Here is a 21,236-nt window from a genome sequence, read left to right on the forward strand (position 1 = left end):
TTTTTCTCATTATAGGTGGCCTCTTCAGTGAATGTGGTGAGTAAAAGATTTATAGTAGCCTACATCTCCTTTTTCTTGAGGAAGGTCCCCCCAGAGTGAAAATTATGGCTATGAATTTGCACCACTTTTGTTACCATGCGGGGCCTTTTCATGGTTCTTTGAAGACATCTATCAGTTAAAAAAAAAGTCCCCTCATTTTTAAGCTCTCAGCCTCGAGCCACACCTGAACTGGGACCCTACCTGGCAGGCTGTGTCTATAAATGCATCCAAACACACTTTTAAAGATTTATTAGCCGCCTAAGTTGGGTTTGGTGGTTGGTACTTTCCAAATTGTGTATTTTCTCAATCACCGAGGCAAGGTATGTCAGGCATAGCACATTTCATGTTCATGCTTTACACGCGTTACTGAGAGTTTTAGAGGATCTGCAGTTTTCTGGGAGTTTTTTCCACATGTGAGGAGCATGAAAACTAAACCCTACCTCCATGTTTATGATGACTTGGGGGATGTGGTTGGTTCATAATGAACCAGAAGTTCCAGAATGTACTTTGGCAGAGTGGCAATGGATAAACTTACAAAGGGGAAAATAATTGAAGTTAATTCCAGCAAGGAGTTTGAACCCACCACATGTTTTCCAGCAAGTCCAGAATGACTGTGTCCCAGAGAAGGAATGCGCGCTCCCTGCTGGACGGATTAGATTCCCTTTGATTGCATCCAATGAACAAACCATGACCGCGCACAGATCACAGATGCCTGCCTGCCTGCTCACACTCTGAGCAAAAACCTCATCCTAAAGGTGGTCAACACCATTTATCTCACAGTCATGTAAAACACCTCTTTTCCCTCATGATCCAGTAAATACATCGTAAGAAAGATTATTCACAAAACTTGTGAAAAGTGGTCTATCTTTTTTCACTAGGAGCATTAAATCTCCTCAGTTGTATCTATCTGTGTGCAGGTGTTTGAACCATGCTGCTGGCAGACTGTTGTCCAGGACAAGATCTGATGACAATCTGCCACATTGCACATTCCATGTGCTGGTGGACAACCTCTCCTTGAGCCCATAACACAAGAAATAGTTGCAGACCTTTCTCACAAAGTAAAGCAATGAGCTAAGTGGTGAAAAATGACTTCTTTGATGTGAATGGTGAGGCCACTTGTAACTGAACAGAGGCCATTGACAATATATTTTTAAATATATATATATACATTTTTAAATGAATATATTTTGAAAGCAGACATGATGGTATTGAGTTTTTATGCATTTCATTTAGAAAATATGCTGTGTAAACTAGAAAGATACAAGGGACGAAAACAATAAGTCCTCTGGCTGATAACATCTGCAATGTCTCCAGTCATTTTATAGCAGTTGTATATGACATAGAAGTAAATTACATTTTTTAAATGTACTCTAAACACTTGTTTTCCCCATTAAATAGGTAATTAAATTAACATGAATTCTGTTTTTATGGAAGATACTACAAACTGGCACAAAACTGGTCAGAATTATTGTCTGAATTTTAAGTACAGAATTTTAAATGTTTTTTGTGTTGATGCCAATTTAATGCATACAAAACGTATCCTGCCTAAAGGCTGGAATGAGTTACAGGTTTGAACAATTTGCAGTGTTATTTAGCAGTTTAATAAAAATAAAACTGTTAAAACGCTACCCAGATGTGAGAGGAATTTATGGGGTCTGGTACATATCTAAAAAAAGAGGAGGGTTGAGGTGGGAGGGGGCAAACACAAATACTGAAAAACTTTCGCTTTAAGCTGAATTTGGAGCACTTTCGATTGGTGACTTCAACCCAAATACATGGAACTAAGTGGGGCTTGATTTCTGAAGAAAGACACAACTGCCACAAAAAGGCAATGGATGGGGTTCTTTAGAGCAGTGGTTCCCAAGCAGGATCCCCTTCATGCATATACTAAAATGCCATGGACCCTCTGCTCCACCCTGTGCTGAAACCATGTTTGATTTTAGGCTTTCAAAAGTGAGATTCTCACCATAAATAATGGATTCTGGTTGAGTCCTGTCCTTTGACAAAGCCAAAGTTAAATGAACAACATACAGCCTTACTTCTTTTCCTTAAAATAGGGACAATCTGTGGACAATAATCACAATAGCTCTAATGTTCGAAGTCTCAGGGACCCCCTGGTTGGGAACCACTGTTTTAGAGGAACAGCTTGCTGAAGATGCAGAGCAGCGGTCTGTCAATAGGTAATGAAATGAGACCAATGTGAAGTCAATTCCTCTAACTACAGGATTATGAAACACGGTTGTAGGCCTGCTTTGCTGCCTATATTGACGTATTACAGTATGAAGTGAAGGCCTCTTGTCTTTAAACAGGACAGCAGCCTGAACAACACGTGGAAAGTAACACAGGCTATTTTAAATGGCCAACAATGAGCTCTGACCTTAATTCTTCTGAAAATCTAGGAGCTGAAGTCCATTTAGACTTTAAAGCAGACAGAAACAAATAGCATCTAAATGGCTATGAAAAATATTTAGAAACTCTTGTTTTTCCAGAGGGAAAAGCAAACTGAGAAAAAAGGTAAGATTTTTTTTTTTAAATTTCAAAGGTACATAACAATTGTGTTTACGGATATATTTAAAAATTCTAATCGAATTATTTTTATAATTTCCCCTCAGTATTTTCCATTTCATTTACTTAACTTAATGCAAAATTAAAATATTTTAATATTTCTTTCACCATTGGGTGCCCATCATCCTGTATTAAGAGACACAATGCAAGTATGGGAACTCTAATCTATCTATTTTATCATTATTAAAAAGAATTATACCTGAAAGACACATGCATTAATGAATACTTACTGTGAAAAACTGAAAAGAGTTCCTCTGTATACAACGTGTTAGAGGTCAAGAAAGAGAACTACAAGGCTGAAAAGTCTGAAAGCACTGCTGAGCTACGTGCATGGCCCCCCCTTGTGGTAATAAAGTGTAACAACATCTCTGCTTTTGCAGAAATGTAAATATTGGACAAGTACCGACACAGAGTATGATGTAATTAATCTACATAAACTGTATAAAATTTATTTGTCTCTGTCAACATATAACAGGGAATATTTGTGTGTGAAATATTTTTCATTCTACACAATAAAATCAAATTTCATCCAAAAGTCAAACTTTTTTCCCACAAATTTCGTAAAAAAGAACAGCAAGGTACGCCTTACTAATGGTTTCAAATTACATCAAATACACTCAAAATCTTAGAAGCCCCTTTGGCCAGAGTAACTTTCTGATAATATAATCCGATATATTCCTGAAGTTTATTATGAATGAACTCAATTAATACAATGATCATAGTCTTTACCATGAAACAAACATCTCCACAGGTAATTCACTCGTTGATATAGCTTAAACACATAAAAACCACACAATGAAGCTTTGATATCAAGAAGTGAAAAAGTACAGTACATGGACAAAGGAAGGCATTCCTGTGATAAAACACTTGATGGGTGACTTCTAAAACTTGAAATAGAGCGAAATAATAGAGGTATCTCCAGAGCAGCGTTTCGTTTTCATGGGTAATGTTTGTTCCAGTCACAGCATCTGACATAACTCTCTTCTACCAGAGCACCAAATGACACATTGGGAACTGCCCCATCATCATTAGCAGTTGCTGTACTTCTGTACTTGTTCCCGGATCTCATTCTGCACCATAGTGGCATTTTGTTTCAGACTGTCCAGCTCATCGCGCAGTTTCTGCATCCGCTGCTCGTTGTTCTTGAACTTTTTCTCCAGTTCTACAAAAAGAGAAAAGAATTAAAACTGAACAAGAACTTGCTTTAAAAACATTGTGGGAATAAAAAAGAAAGATTTCTGTATAAATATACAGTATAAATGAATATTCCTATTTTTTTTACTGTAAATCTGCACCTGTTCTGTGAACAACATTTATGTCTTTTAAACATAAAACTGTCACATATTTGAGAAAGCAGAAAATAAATATTAAAAGTCCAGGATTTTTATAAACCTAATTGCAAAAAAGTTGGAATGGTGTAGAAATGTACATAAAAATATGATGCAATGACTTGCGAATGTCATGTTATTTCATTCATAACAGAACAATGGAAACATGAAGTGTTGAAACAGACACTTTACTATTTCATCAAGAGTACAAGCTCATCTTGAATTTGATAGCAAGACCTCTGAAAGGTTGGGATGGGGGCAAAAAAGCAGTTCTGTTTATTTATTTATTTACACATTTTTCATTTTATTACAGATTACACGGCACACACCTACTTTTGTTTAATTGGGCTGTTGGTGCAGCACACCCAGTTTAAAAGACACTGTGACGCTTCATGTACTCACCGTTGAGTTTTTTTATGCCACCCTTGGCTTTGCTTAAGAGAGCTTCTGCATCATTCTTCATATCTCTGGCCTTCTGATGGATGTTGGTCACATTCCCAGAATCCCCCCCAAGAGACTCCAACTTCATCTGCAGCTCACGGTACCGTGTTTCAGTGTCGTTGAGTTTCTGGGAGATGAGGCAATATTGCTACTTAGAACTTTCTGTTAATTAATGTCATTTTTATCTCTACTATCATCCAAAATATTTACTCTGAAACTTTCTTTACACATACATTTAGGCCATCATACTCACTTGCTCCAATGAAGAAGATTGCTGAGTGGCGCTATTAGCCAGTGCTTGGGCATCCTTTGCCATTTGCCTGTTCATCTCCGTCTTGTTCCTGAGGGCCTCTACCCCCATGGAGAGGTTGTTTAAACGCATCATGACTTCCGTCTGCTTGTTCTCCAGCTGCTGCAGCCTCTTTTCCACCTAGAAAACAATGAAACATGAAAGTGAGCTGATATGGAGACAAATGAGTAGCTATGGAAAAGATGGTGGTCAACTCATCTGTGACTTAACCATTAAAGAAAAAAACTGAGTGTAATCTACATTTTTACTGTAAAGATGTCAAGTTATTATGTATTCAGAATTTATATTCAGTCATTCTGTACCTCAGCAGTAGCGTTCTTTGTGCTGTTTAAGTTGTTGTGGGCCTCCTTCAGGGCTGTCCGGGCTTCCTCTATGGCCTTCTCAGATACATTTAAGGCCTTCTTTGTGTCACTGGCTAAATCCTTCACTCCCACTGCTCGGTTCCTGCACAATGCACCAGAAAAGAGGACAAATGTACAGTCCTGTATTGTGACAGAAAGTCTAATTCAATGTAGTAGATACGATTTACCCTCTAATTCATTCGTATTTTACTTCCAAGCAACCAAACTTTCTTGTGGTTGCTCATACTGGCCTTGAGCAAAAGCCAGGTCAAAGAGTGGATGGCTTTTAACTTTTTAATATTAAATGAAATTAAAACAGTTGTGTTTGGTCCTAACATGTCTCATGATCTCTCTGCTGTTGATCTGGGTCCATCAGAAGCATTTGTAAAACCTGTCATTGCTAACTTTGGTGTGAAAATGGAAAGTGATATTTAATAGTGAAATCAAGTTTTTATCAATTACGACTTTTATCTAAGATTAAACCAGTTTTATCTTTTAAACATCTTCAATGTGCGATTCATGCTTTTACTACATCTCACTTGGACTACTGTATGCTGGGCTCAACCAAACCGCCCTGGCTCGCCTACAGTTAGTCCAAAATGCTGCTGCTCGGCTTTTAACTGGCACAAAAAAGCACGAACACATCACCCCCATCCTGGCTTCACTGCACTGGCTGCCTGTCAATTTGAGAATTCATTAAGATTTTTCTGTTTGTATTTAAATCATTAAATGGTTTGGCACCACCTGACATATCAGACCTACCTGATCAGTTCTACCAGGCTGTCCCAAAATCTAAGTTTAAAACCAAAGCTGACCGAGCTTTTTCAGTGCTGCCAGCAAACTGTGGAAGAAACGCCCCACCCAGATCAAGCTAGCCCCCACTTTGGAAACTTTAAAATCACGTCTTAAAAACACATTTTACTCCTTGGCTTTTAACACAGCATAAGAATTGTGTCTCTCTGTTGGTCTTTTGAGGTATTTTAGTCTTTTAGATGCTTTAGTTATATCTCAGTGTTGTAAAGTGATTTTAGTTCTGTAATTTCTTGATTTTTTATTCTAATTTATCTTAATGTTTTAATTTTTTAAGTGTATTTCTTCTTCTGTCCTTTTAATTTATTTTATTGTATCTTAGTTTTTTAATTGATTTTAGTGTGTTTCGGCTTCTAGCCTTAGTAAATTCTTACAACTTTGTTGTGTTTAGACGTGCAAACGTCCTGGTTGTGTGTGGAATGTCTTTGTCTTTTTAAATATTGCAATTATGTTATAAAATGCACAGCACATTGGTAACCCTGTGTTTTTAAAGTGTGCTATATAAATAAAGTGGACTGGATTGAGCGATAGTTCTTCAGGCTTTGTGACATTCTTCTAAATAATTTTTTTGAACGTTAACTTTTCTTTCATTTCTTTCTTTTCGGTCCCTTTTCAGTCCCGTCTTTGTACCTCAGAGGAATACGTTTATTTTGTATGTTAAATCATGAACACTAACTTGTGAATCATTTAGGTACAAAAAACAAATCGAACTTAAGTGATGAATCTGTGTTGTGTCCATCTATAACAGACAACTAAGCCAAGATTCAGTCGTACATAATAGCAGCCTGTCACATGCATGTGATTTGTTCCCATTTCTTTAGCATGGTGTGCAGCATGTTCCTAAACTATTTGGGGAAACTGGGAAAGTGGAGGAAATAAGGAGAAGTATCAGGACTAAAAAAAATGCTCTAGCAGCAAAGACCTGACACAGGACCCGAGAGATGCATCTGGACCTTCAGTTGATCCATCTACTGTTTACTGAACCCTCATCAGGAATGGTCTTCATGGAAGGACAGAAAGACGAGGAAAAAAGGCTGAGGTATGCCAAAGGGTACATGAACTGGACTGATAATCAGTGGATGGAGAGCTGAATCCTCCCCAGAGCCTAGACCTTAATATTATTGAAGCAGTGTGAGATCATTTGGACAGAGAACAGACAAAAAAGGCAGCCAACATCCAAAGAAAAGCTTTAAAATGTCCTTCAAGAAGCCTGGAGAACTATTATTGAAGAATATAAAGAAATGACAAGAAAGCTTGTCTATGAGAAAAATAAAAGGTGCTCATAACAAATATGAATATTTCAATCTCATTAGAAACTCTGTTTTTGGCTAATTCTACTACTGTTTGCACATGTTTTTAATAATTCACTGTAGAAGCAGCTTGGTGGACATAATTTTCCAAGCTGCTTATACAGTTTGGTTTAGTTTTTGTTAAGTAAACAGTAAGACTGCAGTATGTATATTTGTTATTGTCCATGATAGGTTGTATTGAACTAATTTTAAGACCTGGTAATGGGATCAATTTAGTCCACAAGAGGCAAAACTGTAGAGATAAAATATAAAAAATATAAAGGCATGTTGCATAGCTTGAAAAATCTAGACATTGTTTATGTATTAGTATTAGTATAGTATTGTTTATGGACTGATGTTCAGAGAAGGCCTCTACACATAGTATTTACAGAAATGTGGTTTCCATTTTCAAGCACCGTACTCTCACTTACTTGGCATTTTTAGCCTCTTCAAGGAGCTCCTTAGCTTTCCTAATGTGTTGTGAAGTTTCATTCACGACCCCTTCAATGCTGGTGAGGTTGGCAAGGCGGTCCTTTATCTCCACAATCATTTTGTCCAGAGAAGCCCTGTTAAGTGGCAGCCTGATCGACAACACCTGTTGTGCAACCTTCTCTATGCTCTCTGGATCAGCTCCGTCCTCTGGGCAGCACAAAGGATGGAGAGAAAATAAAAACACATCCATAACAAAATTAACAAGAGGCCATAATATAATTATCTACATACCAATGAGGAAGTCTCTGATCTTTTTAATGAACTCTTTTAGCTTTTTGTTGTTGTTTTCAAAATGGTCCTTCTTCTTCTGGGCTTTCTCCAGCGCATTCATCGCCTGGTTCTTCACATTCTCTGTCAGGGAAGCTATATCCTGGAGCTGGACACAAGGAATCAAAGTAAAGCCAAATAACTTTATTGTACTTTATAATCATCAGATGTGGCAGTTTGGGGATAAAAGAAAATGACTGCACCTTTTTTTCAACCCCTTGGAGACCCTCATTGAGACGGTTCAGTTTAACTTTGTTTCTGTTAGCTTGGGACAGTGCTGTTACAGAGGAGCTTGCTGTCCCGTTGCAGCCATCTCCTCCACATACACGGTTCCCCAGATCGTCACGGCAACCGGCACCACCACACTGCCTGTCTGAGCAACTGCCATTGATATCGGCCTTGCTGTGACCCCCACACACCTTAAAGGAGCAGTTACACTGGATAAGAATCAAACAGGCTGATGGAAACATCTCAAAACATCTTAAAGTGGAAACAAATTGTAATTATTATTATTATTTTGTATTTGTGGATTAACATGACTGTAATCAAAATGTTATGCAATTACAAAACCTTTAAACAAACAACTTTATCCTTGACCATTTTGAGGCAAACAAAAACACTAAATAAATAGCTAAAAATAGATAAAGTCCGTTCGGGGACTGGTGGAAGCTGGCGCATACTGGCAACCGCTCGGACACTCTTGTGTTTCCTAACTTACTGACGCTAGTGTTCTCCGGACACTTGTTTTTTCGCTCTGGTGTTTGCAGCACCACTCTTTCCTTGAGTTCTCGGACTCCTGTCTGACCCACCGCAGCCTGCCAAAGTCACCAACTGCTCGGGTTAGCTAACTGCTGCTATACCAACGGGTTCAGGAGCTAACCTGAAGCTAACATGCGGTTTACCCTCGCTTCTGGTGGGATTTACGGTCTGTGCCCGCCTGAGTTCTCTATTCATCCACCTTTCTACCAATGACAGGGATCCTCCAGTGGTCGGAGGAAGAGCTCTTCCGTCTCAGTTTCCAGCAGGCTGGACCGCCGCCATCCGTGCTTCACCTTCACCCGGACCATGCTGTCTTTCCCCGGCGGAGATGCATTCACCGGGGCTCCCGTCGCAATTACCACTCGGACAACTTCAACCAGATAAAGTCCATTTGGTCCACATCCAGACGTCCTCATCGGAACACCGGTCGGGCTGCTGATCATAGTGTGCTAGCCAGTCTAGCTAGGTCAGCTGGCCATACTGTCATCTCCAACACCACTGTAAGCTTCAGCCTGCTGAATATCCGCTCAGTCACTGACAAGGGGCATCTCGTCCAGGATCGACCGTGAGGTGGATTTTTTATGTTTGACTGAAACTTGGCAACAGCCAAATGACCACATCTCTTTGAATGAAGCTAACACGTCTGTGTTTGTTTACAACTGCAAACCACGTGACTCTGGCCGGAGATTAGGTCTCGCACTGTTCTCTCGCGAGAAGTGGAGAATCTCGCCGGTCTCTGTACCTGCCTCCCTCTTGTTTGAGTCTATGGTCTCAGTGCTGCCTGGTCCTGTTCCCACAACTGTGGCAGCAGTTTACCGTCCACCTAAGCCCAATACGGACTTAACAAATGAATTTTCTGTGTTTCTGGCTGAATTCTCTTTAGCCTCACCCAATATAATACTTATCGGTGATTTTAACATACACATGGATAATGTAAATAATGTTCTCACCAGGGATTTTACATTTTGTCTTAAGTGTAATTCCCACAGTCTGCAAAGTAGATGTACTCCCCTTCTCTGATCACATTAATTTCTTTTGATGTTAATGTGGATCTCCCAAAAAACAAGCTCTCTCATGATATATCTTTCTGCAATATTAAGGACATTAACCTGGACACTCTCTCAACCGGTAATAACTCTCTACTCCACCCTGACAGTCTCTGTAGCCCTGACAAACTTGTTTCATATTACAATAATAGTCTCCAGAATCTCCTCAACAACCTAGCTCCCCTAAAAAACCAGGTCACTTTCACCCGTTCTTCACCCTGGTTTACCCCCTGCTCTCAGACAACTCAAAGCCAAAGGATGCCAGCTGGAACGCCTATTCAGGAAATCTGGTTTAACTGTTTATCAAGAAATGTATCAGAACCATATGACTCACTACAAGGACTGCGGCAAACATACCAAATCCACCTACTATGCCAGTTTACTCAAATCCAATGAAGGCGACACCAAGGCTCTGTTCTCTGTCCTGAAAACTATCACCCAACAGCCTCACTCCCTTCCTCCACCCATAGCTTCCTATGCATTCTGTAACAGCTTGATTTAATTCTTCACCTCCAAAATTCAGAATATTCATCCAAAGTTCTCCTAAAATCCACCACCAATATTTTCCCTTCTGCCTCCTTCCCTCTCCCTTTCTGCATTCACTCCTCCCCCGTCTCTGCCATCTCTGAATTAATAAGAAAATCCAAATCATCTACCAGTTGATTAGACCCCCTCCCATCATTCTTGTCAAAGCGTCTGCGTCCTCACTGGGACCTCTCATTACCCATATTATTCACTCCTCCCTCACCACTCGACTGGTTCCTTCATTGTTAAAAACAGCTGTCACCCCTACACTTAAGAAACCTGGTTTGGGTCCCAACAATCTCAATAACCTCCATCCCATTTCCAATCTCCCATTTATTTAAAAAAGCCTGGAAAAAGCAGTTGCCTCTTAGCTCCAAGCCCATCTATCCCACAATAATCTGTATGAACATTTTCAATCTGGTTTCCACCCACTCCATAGCATCGAATCCGCATTACTTAAAATCACCAATAATCCCCTATTGGCAGCTGATTCCGGTCTGTTATCTATTCTCATCGTCCTTCATCTTAGTGCGGCCCCATACCATTTCCCACTCCATCCTCCAGGCTAGACTCTCCTCCACTGGCATCTCCCACACCCCCCTCAATTGGTTCAAATCATACCTCTGTGGTCGCACTCAGTTCATCCAGCTGAAAACATTTATCTCCCACTCAGTCCCAGTCACCACAGATGTGCCCACAGTGAACTACACCTAACTCCCCCCCCCTCGGTTATATGTTTAAAAAACACCACATAGATTTCCATTGCTATGCGGATGACATCCCGCTCTACCTCTTTACCAAGCTGAACTTCACCCTCCCACCATCCTCCCTCACAGATTGTCTTCAAGGGATCAAGTCCTGGTTCACTTAAAACTTTCTGAAATTAAACAGCAGCAAAACAGAAGTGTTATTAGTAGGCACCAAATCCACCCTCTCCAAATCCGACAGTTTTTGTATTCCCATTGATGATTCTCCCATTTCCCCCTCCCCTCAGTTTAAAGAGTCTGAGTGTCATCCTCAACAGCACTTTGTCTTTTACATCACATATCAACAATAACCCGGTCAGCATATTTTCACCTCCACAATATCAAACGCCTCCGCCTCCCTCACCCATCACACCGCCACCATGCTCGTTCACAGTCTTGTCACCTCCTGTCTCGATTACTGCAACTCCCTTCTGTTCGGGCTTCCCCAAAAAACACTTCATAAACTTCAACTGGTTTAGAATGCAGCAGCCCAGGTCATCACAAGAACTCCATCTACCCATCACATCACCCCTGTCTTGGAGCAGCTCCACTGGCTCCCCATCACCTACCACATCCACTATAATATCCTGCTGTTCACCTGCAAGGCCACCCATAACCTCGCTCCTCCCTACCTTTCTGACCTCCTCCTTGTCTCCTATCCAGTCCATTCTCCCTCAGATCCTCCTCCTCCATCCACCTCACATTTGTTCTTGTATTTTATCTTATTTTATCTTGTAAGGTGATCTGGAGTGTCAAGAAAAGCACCCACAAATAAAATTATTATTATTATTATTATTATTATTATTATTAAGCTTTGACTTTAAGATTTTATATCCCAACAAGAAAAAGTTACTTTTAATTGATCTTGGACAGTTGGAAATGAGAAATTATAATTTGTAATTAGCCATTGAATGCACCATCAGCATAGCACCAGTGAATGTCATTATAAAAACTGATAAATTTTGGATATTAGTAACAGTTAAATAAAACACAGATAAAGTAGTGACAGTGAAGAACAGTTTATAGAATTTCAACAGGATATTTTGGTGGTGCTTTTAACTGACCCGTAGCTGTTATCATCTGTGGTGTGTGTTTTAACAGCGTGGGTCAGTTAAACATGACTTCCAACAAAACTTTGCCTACCATCTGCCCTTGGTCAACAGCTGAGGGAAATGTAAGTATTTGAGGAAAAAAGATGCCATTCAAGTATTTCTCTGCTTAGTTTGGTTAGTGGTCTGAGCCCCCAGGCTTTTCCCTGTTTGCTCTCTAATGTTGTAATAACATACTCAAAAACGCTCATGAAAGATAGGGATCCTAAGAAAGAGAGCAGCAGAGTGGAGTCCGTTGGGTCACTTCTCTGTGCTATAATAATAAGGTGAAACTTCCAGCACTGCTTACCTTGTCACTGAGGTGATGAACCCTATCATCGAGGTTGCCGACTTTCTGCTGCAGATCATTTAATGATTTGTTCTGAGCAGCAAGAACCTTGAAAAAGTTATCTTTTTTAGCATTCAGGAGGTCCTCAGTGATTGCTCGGATCTCTTTGGACTCTCGTACAGGACCCGATACAGAGGCGTTGCATCTCTCTTCGGACTCCAATGACTCCCGATAGTACTTCTTCACTTTTTCAAATTGATCTGAAAATTCAGAAGAAGGTCTTCAACATGGATAATACCCTTTGAAGTATTGTTAATTGACTGGAAAAGTTTTGCTGGTTGAGATTGGTACCTGAAAATCCTGAAGTGAGGTAGTTATCTAGCAACTGTTGCTTGTGCACCACGGTTGTGTTGACGTCCATTAACATTTTTTCTAAGTCATTCAGAGTGTTTTTTATGGCCTTTTCTTCTTCGGCTGTTGTGTTTAACTCTCGGGCGATACCCATTAGACGTCCATCCGTGAGGGCGATCTCAGCTCTGAAACATTATTAGTTTATTTTCTTTTATTCAGTTAGTTGGATGAGAGAAAATAAAAACAATCAAACACAGAGTGACTTGCCCACCTGAGGTCATCAATGCTCTGTCCAATCAGCTGATGAATCCTGTCGCTCTCCTCTCTACTGACGAGATCCGTCACCTGCTTCAGTTTCTTCTCCAGCTCTTTGAAGCGACTGTCCCCGACTCCAGGTGTGACCCCATTCTCCTGGAACTTTTTCACGGTGTACTGGATGTAGTCTAAGTCCCTTTTAATCTGGCAAACAATGTCATCCCAAAGCTGGAAGCATGGGTGACACTGGACACACCCAGGGAAGACGCCTGTGAAGCCACGAGCACATTCATTGCACTGCTTTCCCGCTGCTCCGGCCCGGCACTCACATTGCCCCGTTGTGCGGTTACACTGGGCAGCCTCTGCGCCCAGTGGGTGACAATTACACTCTGATTGGGAGGATAGACACAGATAGTGAAAAAAGAAAAAAATATATAATAAAATGTAAAAATTGAACTTAATTAACTGCCTCAAAATAACATGCTTAGATTCAGATTTACAGACAAACAGATATACTCTAGAAGAAATGCTTTATCGGAGCAATTATGGTTCAAATTTTGCTCAAGCAAGCTAGATGGAAAATGCTTGTATTCACACATTAGTTGTGTGGCATGGAGTGGTGGCAAAACTATTTCACTTTAGATTTTGTTCTTTATCACTAGACAATGCTTTATATTTGTCTTGTTCCAATCACTCAAATCATCAAACTGATCAAGGTTACTTCAGGGTTTCTCATGAAGTCATAAAAAGGAGTTGACCAAAGATTCTACCTAAAGAAAGGTAGTTTGCAAACCTTTTGTTGGATTTTAAGCGGTCTTGGTTTAACCCCAACTGCTTTCAGCCATACAGACATGAAAATGTAGGTTTGTAAGCTTCTCCATGCTTTCATCTAGCTAGTCTGAAGTACCAGAGCCTTCAGAGAACTGAATTGACAGGTTTTTCTTCAATTCAAAGCTAAAATCTTTCTTAAATAGAGTGTAAAGTGGCAAAAACCACAACTAGCATAGAAGTGCCAGTGAAGAATAAGTACAGCAACATTGAACAATCTATATTATCTAAACAGTTTGTTTTACTCCTAACGAAGCAGATCTTTTACCACTTTGACATCTGTCTTTTTCACAGAGCCACAACTGTGCTTGGCATTTGAAGTTCTTTCTATGCCCATCTTTACCACTAGATGTCAGTAAATCTTACATGCTGTTTTACAAGTTTTTATTTTTATTAAATTGTTGCACAAATCAGTTGTGGTCAAATATTAGGTAACCAAGTTAACTTGCTTCGTGGTCCCCAGATGGGACAGAATTTCCCTGCAAACTTTACCAATCCCCCTGTTCTTTTCTTCAGAGGATATTCTTCTTTTTTATTGTTAAGCCACTGAAGTGATATTACTAAAACAGGAATAAATATACCCTTTAAAAGTAATGCAGACTGGATTACAGTGTCATCATTATTTCTCTGATTGGAGGACATCACAGTAGGGACATGTGGTGTGAGATATAAAATCTCAATCATCATAACTGTATTACCTTGACAATGCACTTGTGGGTTTCCCCAGTAAAACTGCTCACATTCTGTGCACTGTTTGCCCCCAAAGCCTGCCTGACAGTGGCACTGGCCTGTGAACTGCAGAGGACACAGAAAGAAAGACAATGTTAGAATATTTATGGATATTTTCAAGCTTCTTGGAGCTTTCCACTCCTCCTCACCATGTTGCAGTGAGATCCCAGGGCATGCTGTGGGTCACAGTTACAAGGCTCACAGCCGCTTTGCTGACCATAGTTCCAATAGTTAGCAGCACACTGGTCACAGTTATGGCCGGTCACGTTTTCCCTGCATGGGCAGGCTCCAGTGCGACGGTCGCAGTGACATTGTCTATCATGACACGCAGATTGCAGGGTACCAGCAGACACACAGGTGCAACCTGGGAAAAAAAAGACGAAACAACACACGAGTATAGAGAAAGAAATGAAGTCTGTTACACAGCTCTGTGATATACAGTAGACAAAAAAAGTCATGTTAAAAAAGAACTTATTGTTGGTATATCATCTTTACATTTAGGCATACAGTTAATGACATATTAACCTAATAAATCCAACTGAAGTTTCTTCTACACTGACATTAAATGTTTTATTGACACAAGATAACAGAAGATTATTTCAGAGGTCAGTTATCTGCAGATGTCACTCACATCTGCAGTCTTGGACCAAAGCATTGCCATAATAACCGGGTTCACAGTGGGCACAAGACGGGCCATCAGTATGGTACAGACACCTGAGGCACTCGCCAGTACTGGGGTCACATGACTCAGGATCCTGGGGATCGATGTTGTTGTTGCACTCGCATGGGAAACACTGCCCACCGGGCTGCTTGGGGTTGCCATAATAACCAGGAGTACACTGATCACAGCGGGGACCTAAATAGCACATGACAGTTTGAAGTTGCTTCTTTATGGCACTTAGACAAGTAGTTGTTAGATACAATAATTACTGTGTACACTGTTTTATTTATGGCAAATTTCAAGAAGTTTACTTTCCACGGAGGAGAGTAGGAAGACATCGCCACACATAAGAATAACTGAAATGCATTGTTTTTGTTTACCCGTGTAGCCTTGTTTGCAGTTGCATGTGATCTGATCAGAGGTAAGGTCAGCTTGACAGGAATGTCCATTAAAGTGACCTGAGTCTGGGTAACCGGGGCAGGGACAGGGGCGACAGTGCTCTCCTGAGCCAAGTATGGCGTTTCCAAAGAACTCATTTGCACAGCTGTGGAACACGAGAGAAGTATTAACACATTACTAAACGTCTTCATAACAAGAGGCAAAGGGCATAAAGCTCTGACCCTGATTTATCCTTACCGTTCACAGAGATGTCCGGCTGTGTTGTCCCTGCAGCCCCTACATTCACCTGTTTGGGGATCACAGATATCCGCATGGCCGTTGCACTGACAGGGGCTGCAGTTGGGGAAGCCCCACTGGCCGGGTTGGCAGTCTGAACACTGACGTCCGGTGGCTCCGTGCCTACATGGGCACTGACCTGTGACTGGGTCGCACTGATGACTCACAGAGCCCTCAGGGTGGCAGTCGCAAGCTGAAGAAGAGTGAAAAAGACATTTTAGTGGTTTTCTATTGACAGTTTTTGCATCACAATGGAGGACAAGTGAGTAATTAAAATTTTCCTTCCTTTGCTGAAAGAAGCAATTGTTCAAGGTTTTGTTCAAGTACCACATTACCACACACAGCTATAAAAGAATGTGTGCTGTTGGTTTAAAAGAACATTGGCCTATCAGTTGAGCTGAATAAAAGCAAGTGGAATCAGTTGTCCTTGAGATAATTACTTATTTCTATAAACTGTGAACAAATTTTATGCTTTATCATTGACATGGTGTTCTTCTATAGAAATCTGACATTTGAAAACATTCAGATAATGAATTGTAGGTTTTATAATCATCACTTTGGCTCTATAAACACCATGAAGGTCAGTACAACTGCTAAGCCTTTAACTCAAACTCTTAGGAACTTTCAGGAACTGAAAAGTAACTCAAAAGTAAGAAAAGCCGCATCAAGTAATGGACATGAAATTAGTAACACAAGGAATCCTAGAAAGATAATTTTACTCAATATCAGCTTAAGCTTTTTATTAATTTCATTAATTAGAGATGATAGTTGTCCTTAAAAAAAATCACAAATTTCTAAAGAAATATGTTTTTGCCCTGTTATGAGATCTGTGGGATTTGTGAAGGAGTTTGAACTGTGCTAAACCCATTTCTGTGTTAAGGACGTTTTTTGTTTTGCCTGTGTCTCTTTGCACATCCCTTGGTCTTGATCTTTTGCTGTATAATTTTGTAGCTCACTATTCTGTGTTTACTTTTGTTTGAGTTTTAAGAATGAACTGATGTTTATTTTTGATTCATTTTCTTTTTTCTCAGTTGCTGAGTTGGGGAGTTAAGTTTAGTATGCACGACGGTTGTTATTATGGTATTGGTTCACCTCATTTTGGAAATAGTGACATGTTTGAGTAGGCTGTATCTCCTAAGAAGACTCAGGTCTTTTGGAGTGCAGGAACACTGCTGAGATCCTTTTTTTTAATCTGTGTTGGCATCAGCCATCTATTATGGTGTGGTCTTCGGGGGCAGCGGCATCTCGGCTGCTGACAGGAAGAGACTAAACAAACTGGTTAAGAAAGCCAGCTCTGTCCTGGGATGCCCCCTCAATCTGGTGTAGGTAGTGACGGAGAGGAGAATGATGGCTAAGCTTTCGTCTCTGATGGAGAAAATGTCCCACCCCATGCAGGACTTTTTAACAACGCTGAGCAGCTCCTTCAGTGACAGACTGCTTCACCTGCGGTGTGTGAAGGAGAGATACCACAGGTCCTTCCTTCCTGCTGCTGTCAGACTACAATCTGCACGACTCCTAGTAGCCACACAGCCACAACGGAAAACTAATAACGTATACAGATGAGCAATAACATTACTGTGCAATACTGTAAACTCATAATGTGTGTTTTACACAGACTTATACATTTTATATAGCTTTTGTTCTGTACAGTTTTTTTTGTTCTTATCTCTAATGCTGATTTTTACACTGGTTTTGTACCATCACCTTTGCTGTTGTAACACCAAAATTTCCCCACTGTGGGACAAATAAAGGATTATCTTATCTTATCTTATCTTATCTTATCTTATCTTATCTTATCTTATCTTATCTTATCTTATCTTTTGGGACTATATATATATATATATATAAAAAAAATAATAATAATAATTTACACTTGTCTGGAGAACAGTCCATCTGGCTCTGATTTGGGAATAGATATATACCTATATATATTTTATATAAACCCTCTCTTAGATGGATTGTAATAATCTGTAAAAAAAATTATTAAGTAAAGGTACAGAGTGCACTCACCAGTGCAGCCATGAACACCAAAGCCATAGGTTCCCGGGGAACACTGATCACAGTGTCGTCCCATCACGTTGGGTTTACAACGGCACTGACCTCCGACCTTATCGCAGTCACCGCTGAGGGAACCCTGAGGGTCACACTGACAGGCTGGAAACAACAAGTAGAGGAAATAAAAGTAATGATTTTTCACTCAGATTTATTAAAACTTTGATTTTAAACCTGAATAGTTAAATTCTGTTTGTGTTGTGTGTGAATGAGTTGACTTACGCAGCGCGCCATCATGAATGATGGATGAAATACTGCAGATGAGTTTAGAGCACATTTCAGCCACGACGGGCGTTGGTGTGATCATAAAGGAATCAAGACACATGTAGCGGCTCATATCCTTGAGATTCTGCTCTGCTGCTGGCGTATTACCGTGGAAGCCAGGCAGTTCAGCGTATTTGGGGATCAGTACCAGCTTTGAGATAAAAAGAAAAAAATGAATAAAAATGATGACAGTTTAAACAGACACTAAAACATAAATTAGTCAATATTAACCATTAAAGTTTGAAATCAACAAATGCAGCAAATAACAATTACCACTCACCGAGTCAACAAGAATGAAGGCTGTTAGGTGTCTGTGTGTAACTCCATGACGCTGGAATCTAATCGCCACCACGTAACGATTGCTGGGCTCAAAACAAAACGGCCTGGACAGCATGACGTACCTGGAAGAGCAAATTATTTCAATGTAAAATCAATTAAATAAACACATATATATCCATAGATATTTAGTTTAACTTTACTCCACTTTTTTCTCATTTTATTTCCCATTTTTTCTTCTGTTTTTTGGCTTTAAAACTCTGATGCATGACTTATTAATAAACAATGTTTTACGTCTACATACAGTGATGCTTTTCGGCTTTTCTTTGAGTTTATTTTTGTATACCTATTATTTAAATAAAAGAGAAAAATATATATTATATTATATTATATTATATTATATTATATTATATTATATTTAAAAATTAAAAAACAGTATATAATTTTCTTGTCCTGTTTATCACTGAGGCAAACTTGGTAATTACAATATGTAGCCTCTATTTATTTATTCTAATATCCAAATATACCATCCACACCCATGCATTTACTAGAAAAAAGCCTTTAAATAGGTGTCTGCTTTAGTGGAAACTATGTACGAAAGGGTTAAAATTAATCAATCCTTCTATGTAAAGGGGTAAAATGAATTAAATCTAAGAAGTGATAAACTAGATACCAACACTTTAATGCACTCTGCTTGTATGTGAGGGATGTTAAATGACAAATAAATCTGTTAAAAAATATGAAAAATGAAGGAGAAAGGAAATATTGAAATAAATAAACAAACAAACAAACAAATAAATAAATAAATAAATAACTGCAATATATAACAATTACATTTGCAAGGTATAAAAATATTAAAATTATTGATTTTTTTTGCAGATGACAAATATTTTTGGAACAGATGCCGGTGTTAGAAGTGATAACAAAAAAAAAAAGAAAAAAAAAAGTGGTTTGATATAAATTCATTGTCTTTAAATTTAAATGAAACAAATTTGATGTCATTTGGAAATTATTAGAGATACATAGAAGTAAAATTAAGTACTGAGAATGTAAACACAGACTAATGATGGACCACAAAATCTTTTGAAAAACACATGTTAAATATGTCACGGAGCATTACCGTCATTTAGAAAACAAGCTATAGCCTACATCACAAAGCAAGAAAAACGTTATACTGTACATTAATGCTACCAGTTCCTGCACAAATCCTACCAATCCTGTTGGATTAACAAGAGATGAAGTTCATATGAAAAGGCAGATGACTCGAAAACCAAAATCCAGAGGGAAAAGCAAGCTGAGAAAAGTATACCACAGAAAAAAATAAAATAAACATTTAACACAAATTATACATTAACTAATGAAATTAAGTATGTTTAGTCATTTGTCTTTATAGTTATATATTTATTCATACAGTTGACAGTTGACTCTTGCACAACAAACTCCACCTCACCTTCATTTCACTGTTTCACAGGTTTTTTCTACTTGGGATGTTATATATTCTCATATATATTCTCAGGCACATCCTCTCTGTGTACTGTGTGCAGGTATAATATTAATTAAAGTTGGATCTGCTTGCAAATAAAACCTGTTTATGTCTGGAAGAATTTTGGCCACTGATGGCCACTGTCTATTCAGAATTGTGTTTAGTATTTGAAGTAATTTCTCGTTCCATCTTTATCACTAGATGCCAGTAATTCTTACACACTTTACCTTTAAATTATGTTACGACCTTAGGAGTATTTTTTTTGTGTTTATTTTTATAAAATACTTATTTAATTGAGAAAGGAATAAAAAAAAAACTTCAGTTTTACATCGCAGCTGATTGTTCAAGTGTATGATAAGAACCAACGTACCACAGTTTTTTTTGTCTATCTGCATCTCTCACGTGATCATCTCCATGAAAGGCTGTTGACAAAGTGTAAAGGCTCCAAGTTCATTTGTTGCTGCTAAGACCTCCTATTGAATTTTAATATTTGCTCTATGCTAGATACACATATGGAACCTTCTGTCTGTCTTCTGCATCCTTTACATGTGTATTTTGGTCAGCTTCAGAGAGCTTGTGAATACATATCCATACGTAGCAGCAGTACAATTGGAAACTATGAGGGCAGTGTTTCAGAACAAAGAAGAAGCTATGATGCGTTTCATGGCTGGAAGAGACTGCCATCATCTACTGAGCTGCCACTTTCATGTCTCTTTATGAGAATGGAAATATTATGATATCTTCCACCGTCACCATGTTTGTTGTTGCCTGAAACTGATGTTGGAACGTGGAGGTGAACACTGAACTCTACCCTGCCCTCTAGTGGACATACTGCCTGACAACCATGCCAACGTAAAGGGTGATTGGGAGTATATAGGCAGTAATGTTTGACAACATTTAACAGAGACAAACCTATTTACGTGTGTCAGGGTAGCATAGCTCAGGTCATCTACCAACAAAGTCTGTGAACTGATTTCAGGCTTCCCCTGACTGATGTGTCTTTTGGGGTATGAATGTGACTGATAGGAGAAAGCACTTACCGTATTTTCCAGACTATAAGTCACACTTTTTTTCATAGTTTGGCTGGTCCTGCAACTTATATTTATAATTTAACATGTTTTCAAATGTTAAACATCACCGTCTACAGCTGCTAGATGGTGCTCTAGGCTTAGCCACAGTATTTGCTACCCTGGTACCACTGAAAAAAATAACTAAAACATTAAAACAACTGAGAAAGACTAAACAGAAACAAAATACTCCCAAGAAGAAAATCCTATTCAGCAGATTACAAACTGCAGGTAGTACAATATGCTGCCAAAAATGGTAA

The 21,236-nt window shown here is 39.2% G+C and overlaps 1 protein-coding gene across 2 annotated transcripts in view; it reads right to left on the reverse strand.

Moving 5' to 3' along the window:
* Window positions 1–3,022: 3,022 nt before the first annotated feature.
* lamb2l (laminin, beta 2-like) overlaps window positions 3,023–21,236 on the reverse strand; it is a 69,527-nt gene continuing 51,313 nt past the window's right edge. For both annotated transcript variants that reach the window (XM_042004222.1, XM_042004223.1), the window contains exons 18-35: window positions 18,431–18,551; window positions 18,109–18,301; window positions 17,845–17,988; window positions 15,796–16,027; window positions 15,540–15,703; window positions 15,130–15,354; window positions 14,648–14,862; window positions 14,468–14,564; window positions 12,958–13,330; window positions 12,687–12,871; window positions 12,357–12,595; window positions 8,086–8,301; window positions 7,847–7,991; window positions 7,555–7,762; window positions 4,986–5,127; window positions 4,627–4,803; window positions 4,335–4,500; window positions 3,023–3,766 (exon numbers count right to left, since the gene is read on the reverse strand). In XM_042004222.1, coding sequence (XP_041860156.1) covers window positions 3,633–3,766; window positions 4,335–4,500; window positions 4,627–4,803; window positions 4,986–5,127; window positions 7,555–7,762; window positions 7,847–7,991; window positions 8,086–8,301; window positions 12,357–12,595; window positions 12,687–12,871; window positions 12,958–13,330; window positions 14,468–14,564; window positions 14,648–14,862; window positions 15,130–15,354; window positions 15,540–15,703; window positions 15,796–16,027; window positions 17,845–17,988; window positions 18,109–18,301; window positions 18,431–18,551 — 3,376 coding nt within the window. In that variant the 3' untranslated portion in view covers window positions 3,023–3,632. The remainder of the gene's footprint in view (window positions 3,767–4,334; window positions 4,501–4,626; window positions 4,804–4,985; window positions 5,128–7,554; window positions 7,763–7,846; window positions 7,992–8,085; window positions 8,302–12,356; window positions 12,596–12,686; window positions 12,872–12,957; window positions 13,331–14,467; window positions 14,565–14,647; window positions 14,863–15,129; window positions 15,355–15,539; window positions 15,704–15,795; window positions 16,028–17,844; window positions 17,989–18,108; window positions 18,302–18,430; window positions 18,552–21,236) is intronic.

Source organism: Melanotaenia boesemani, chromosome 13 (genome assembly GCF_017639745.1).
Source record: "Melanotaenia boesemani isolate fMelBoe1 chromosome 13, fMelBoe1.pri, whole genome shotgun sequence".
Classification (NCBI taxonomy): domain Eukaryota; kingdom Metazoa; phylum Chordata; class Actinopteri; order Atheriniformes; family Melanotaeniidae; genus Melanotaenia; species Melanotaenia boesemani.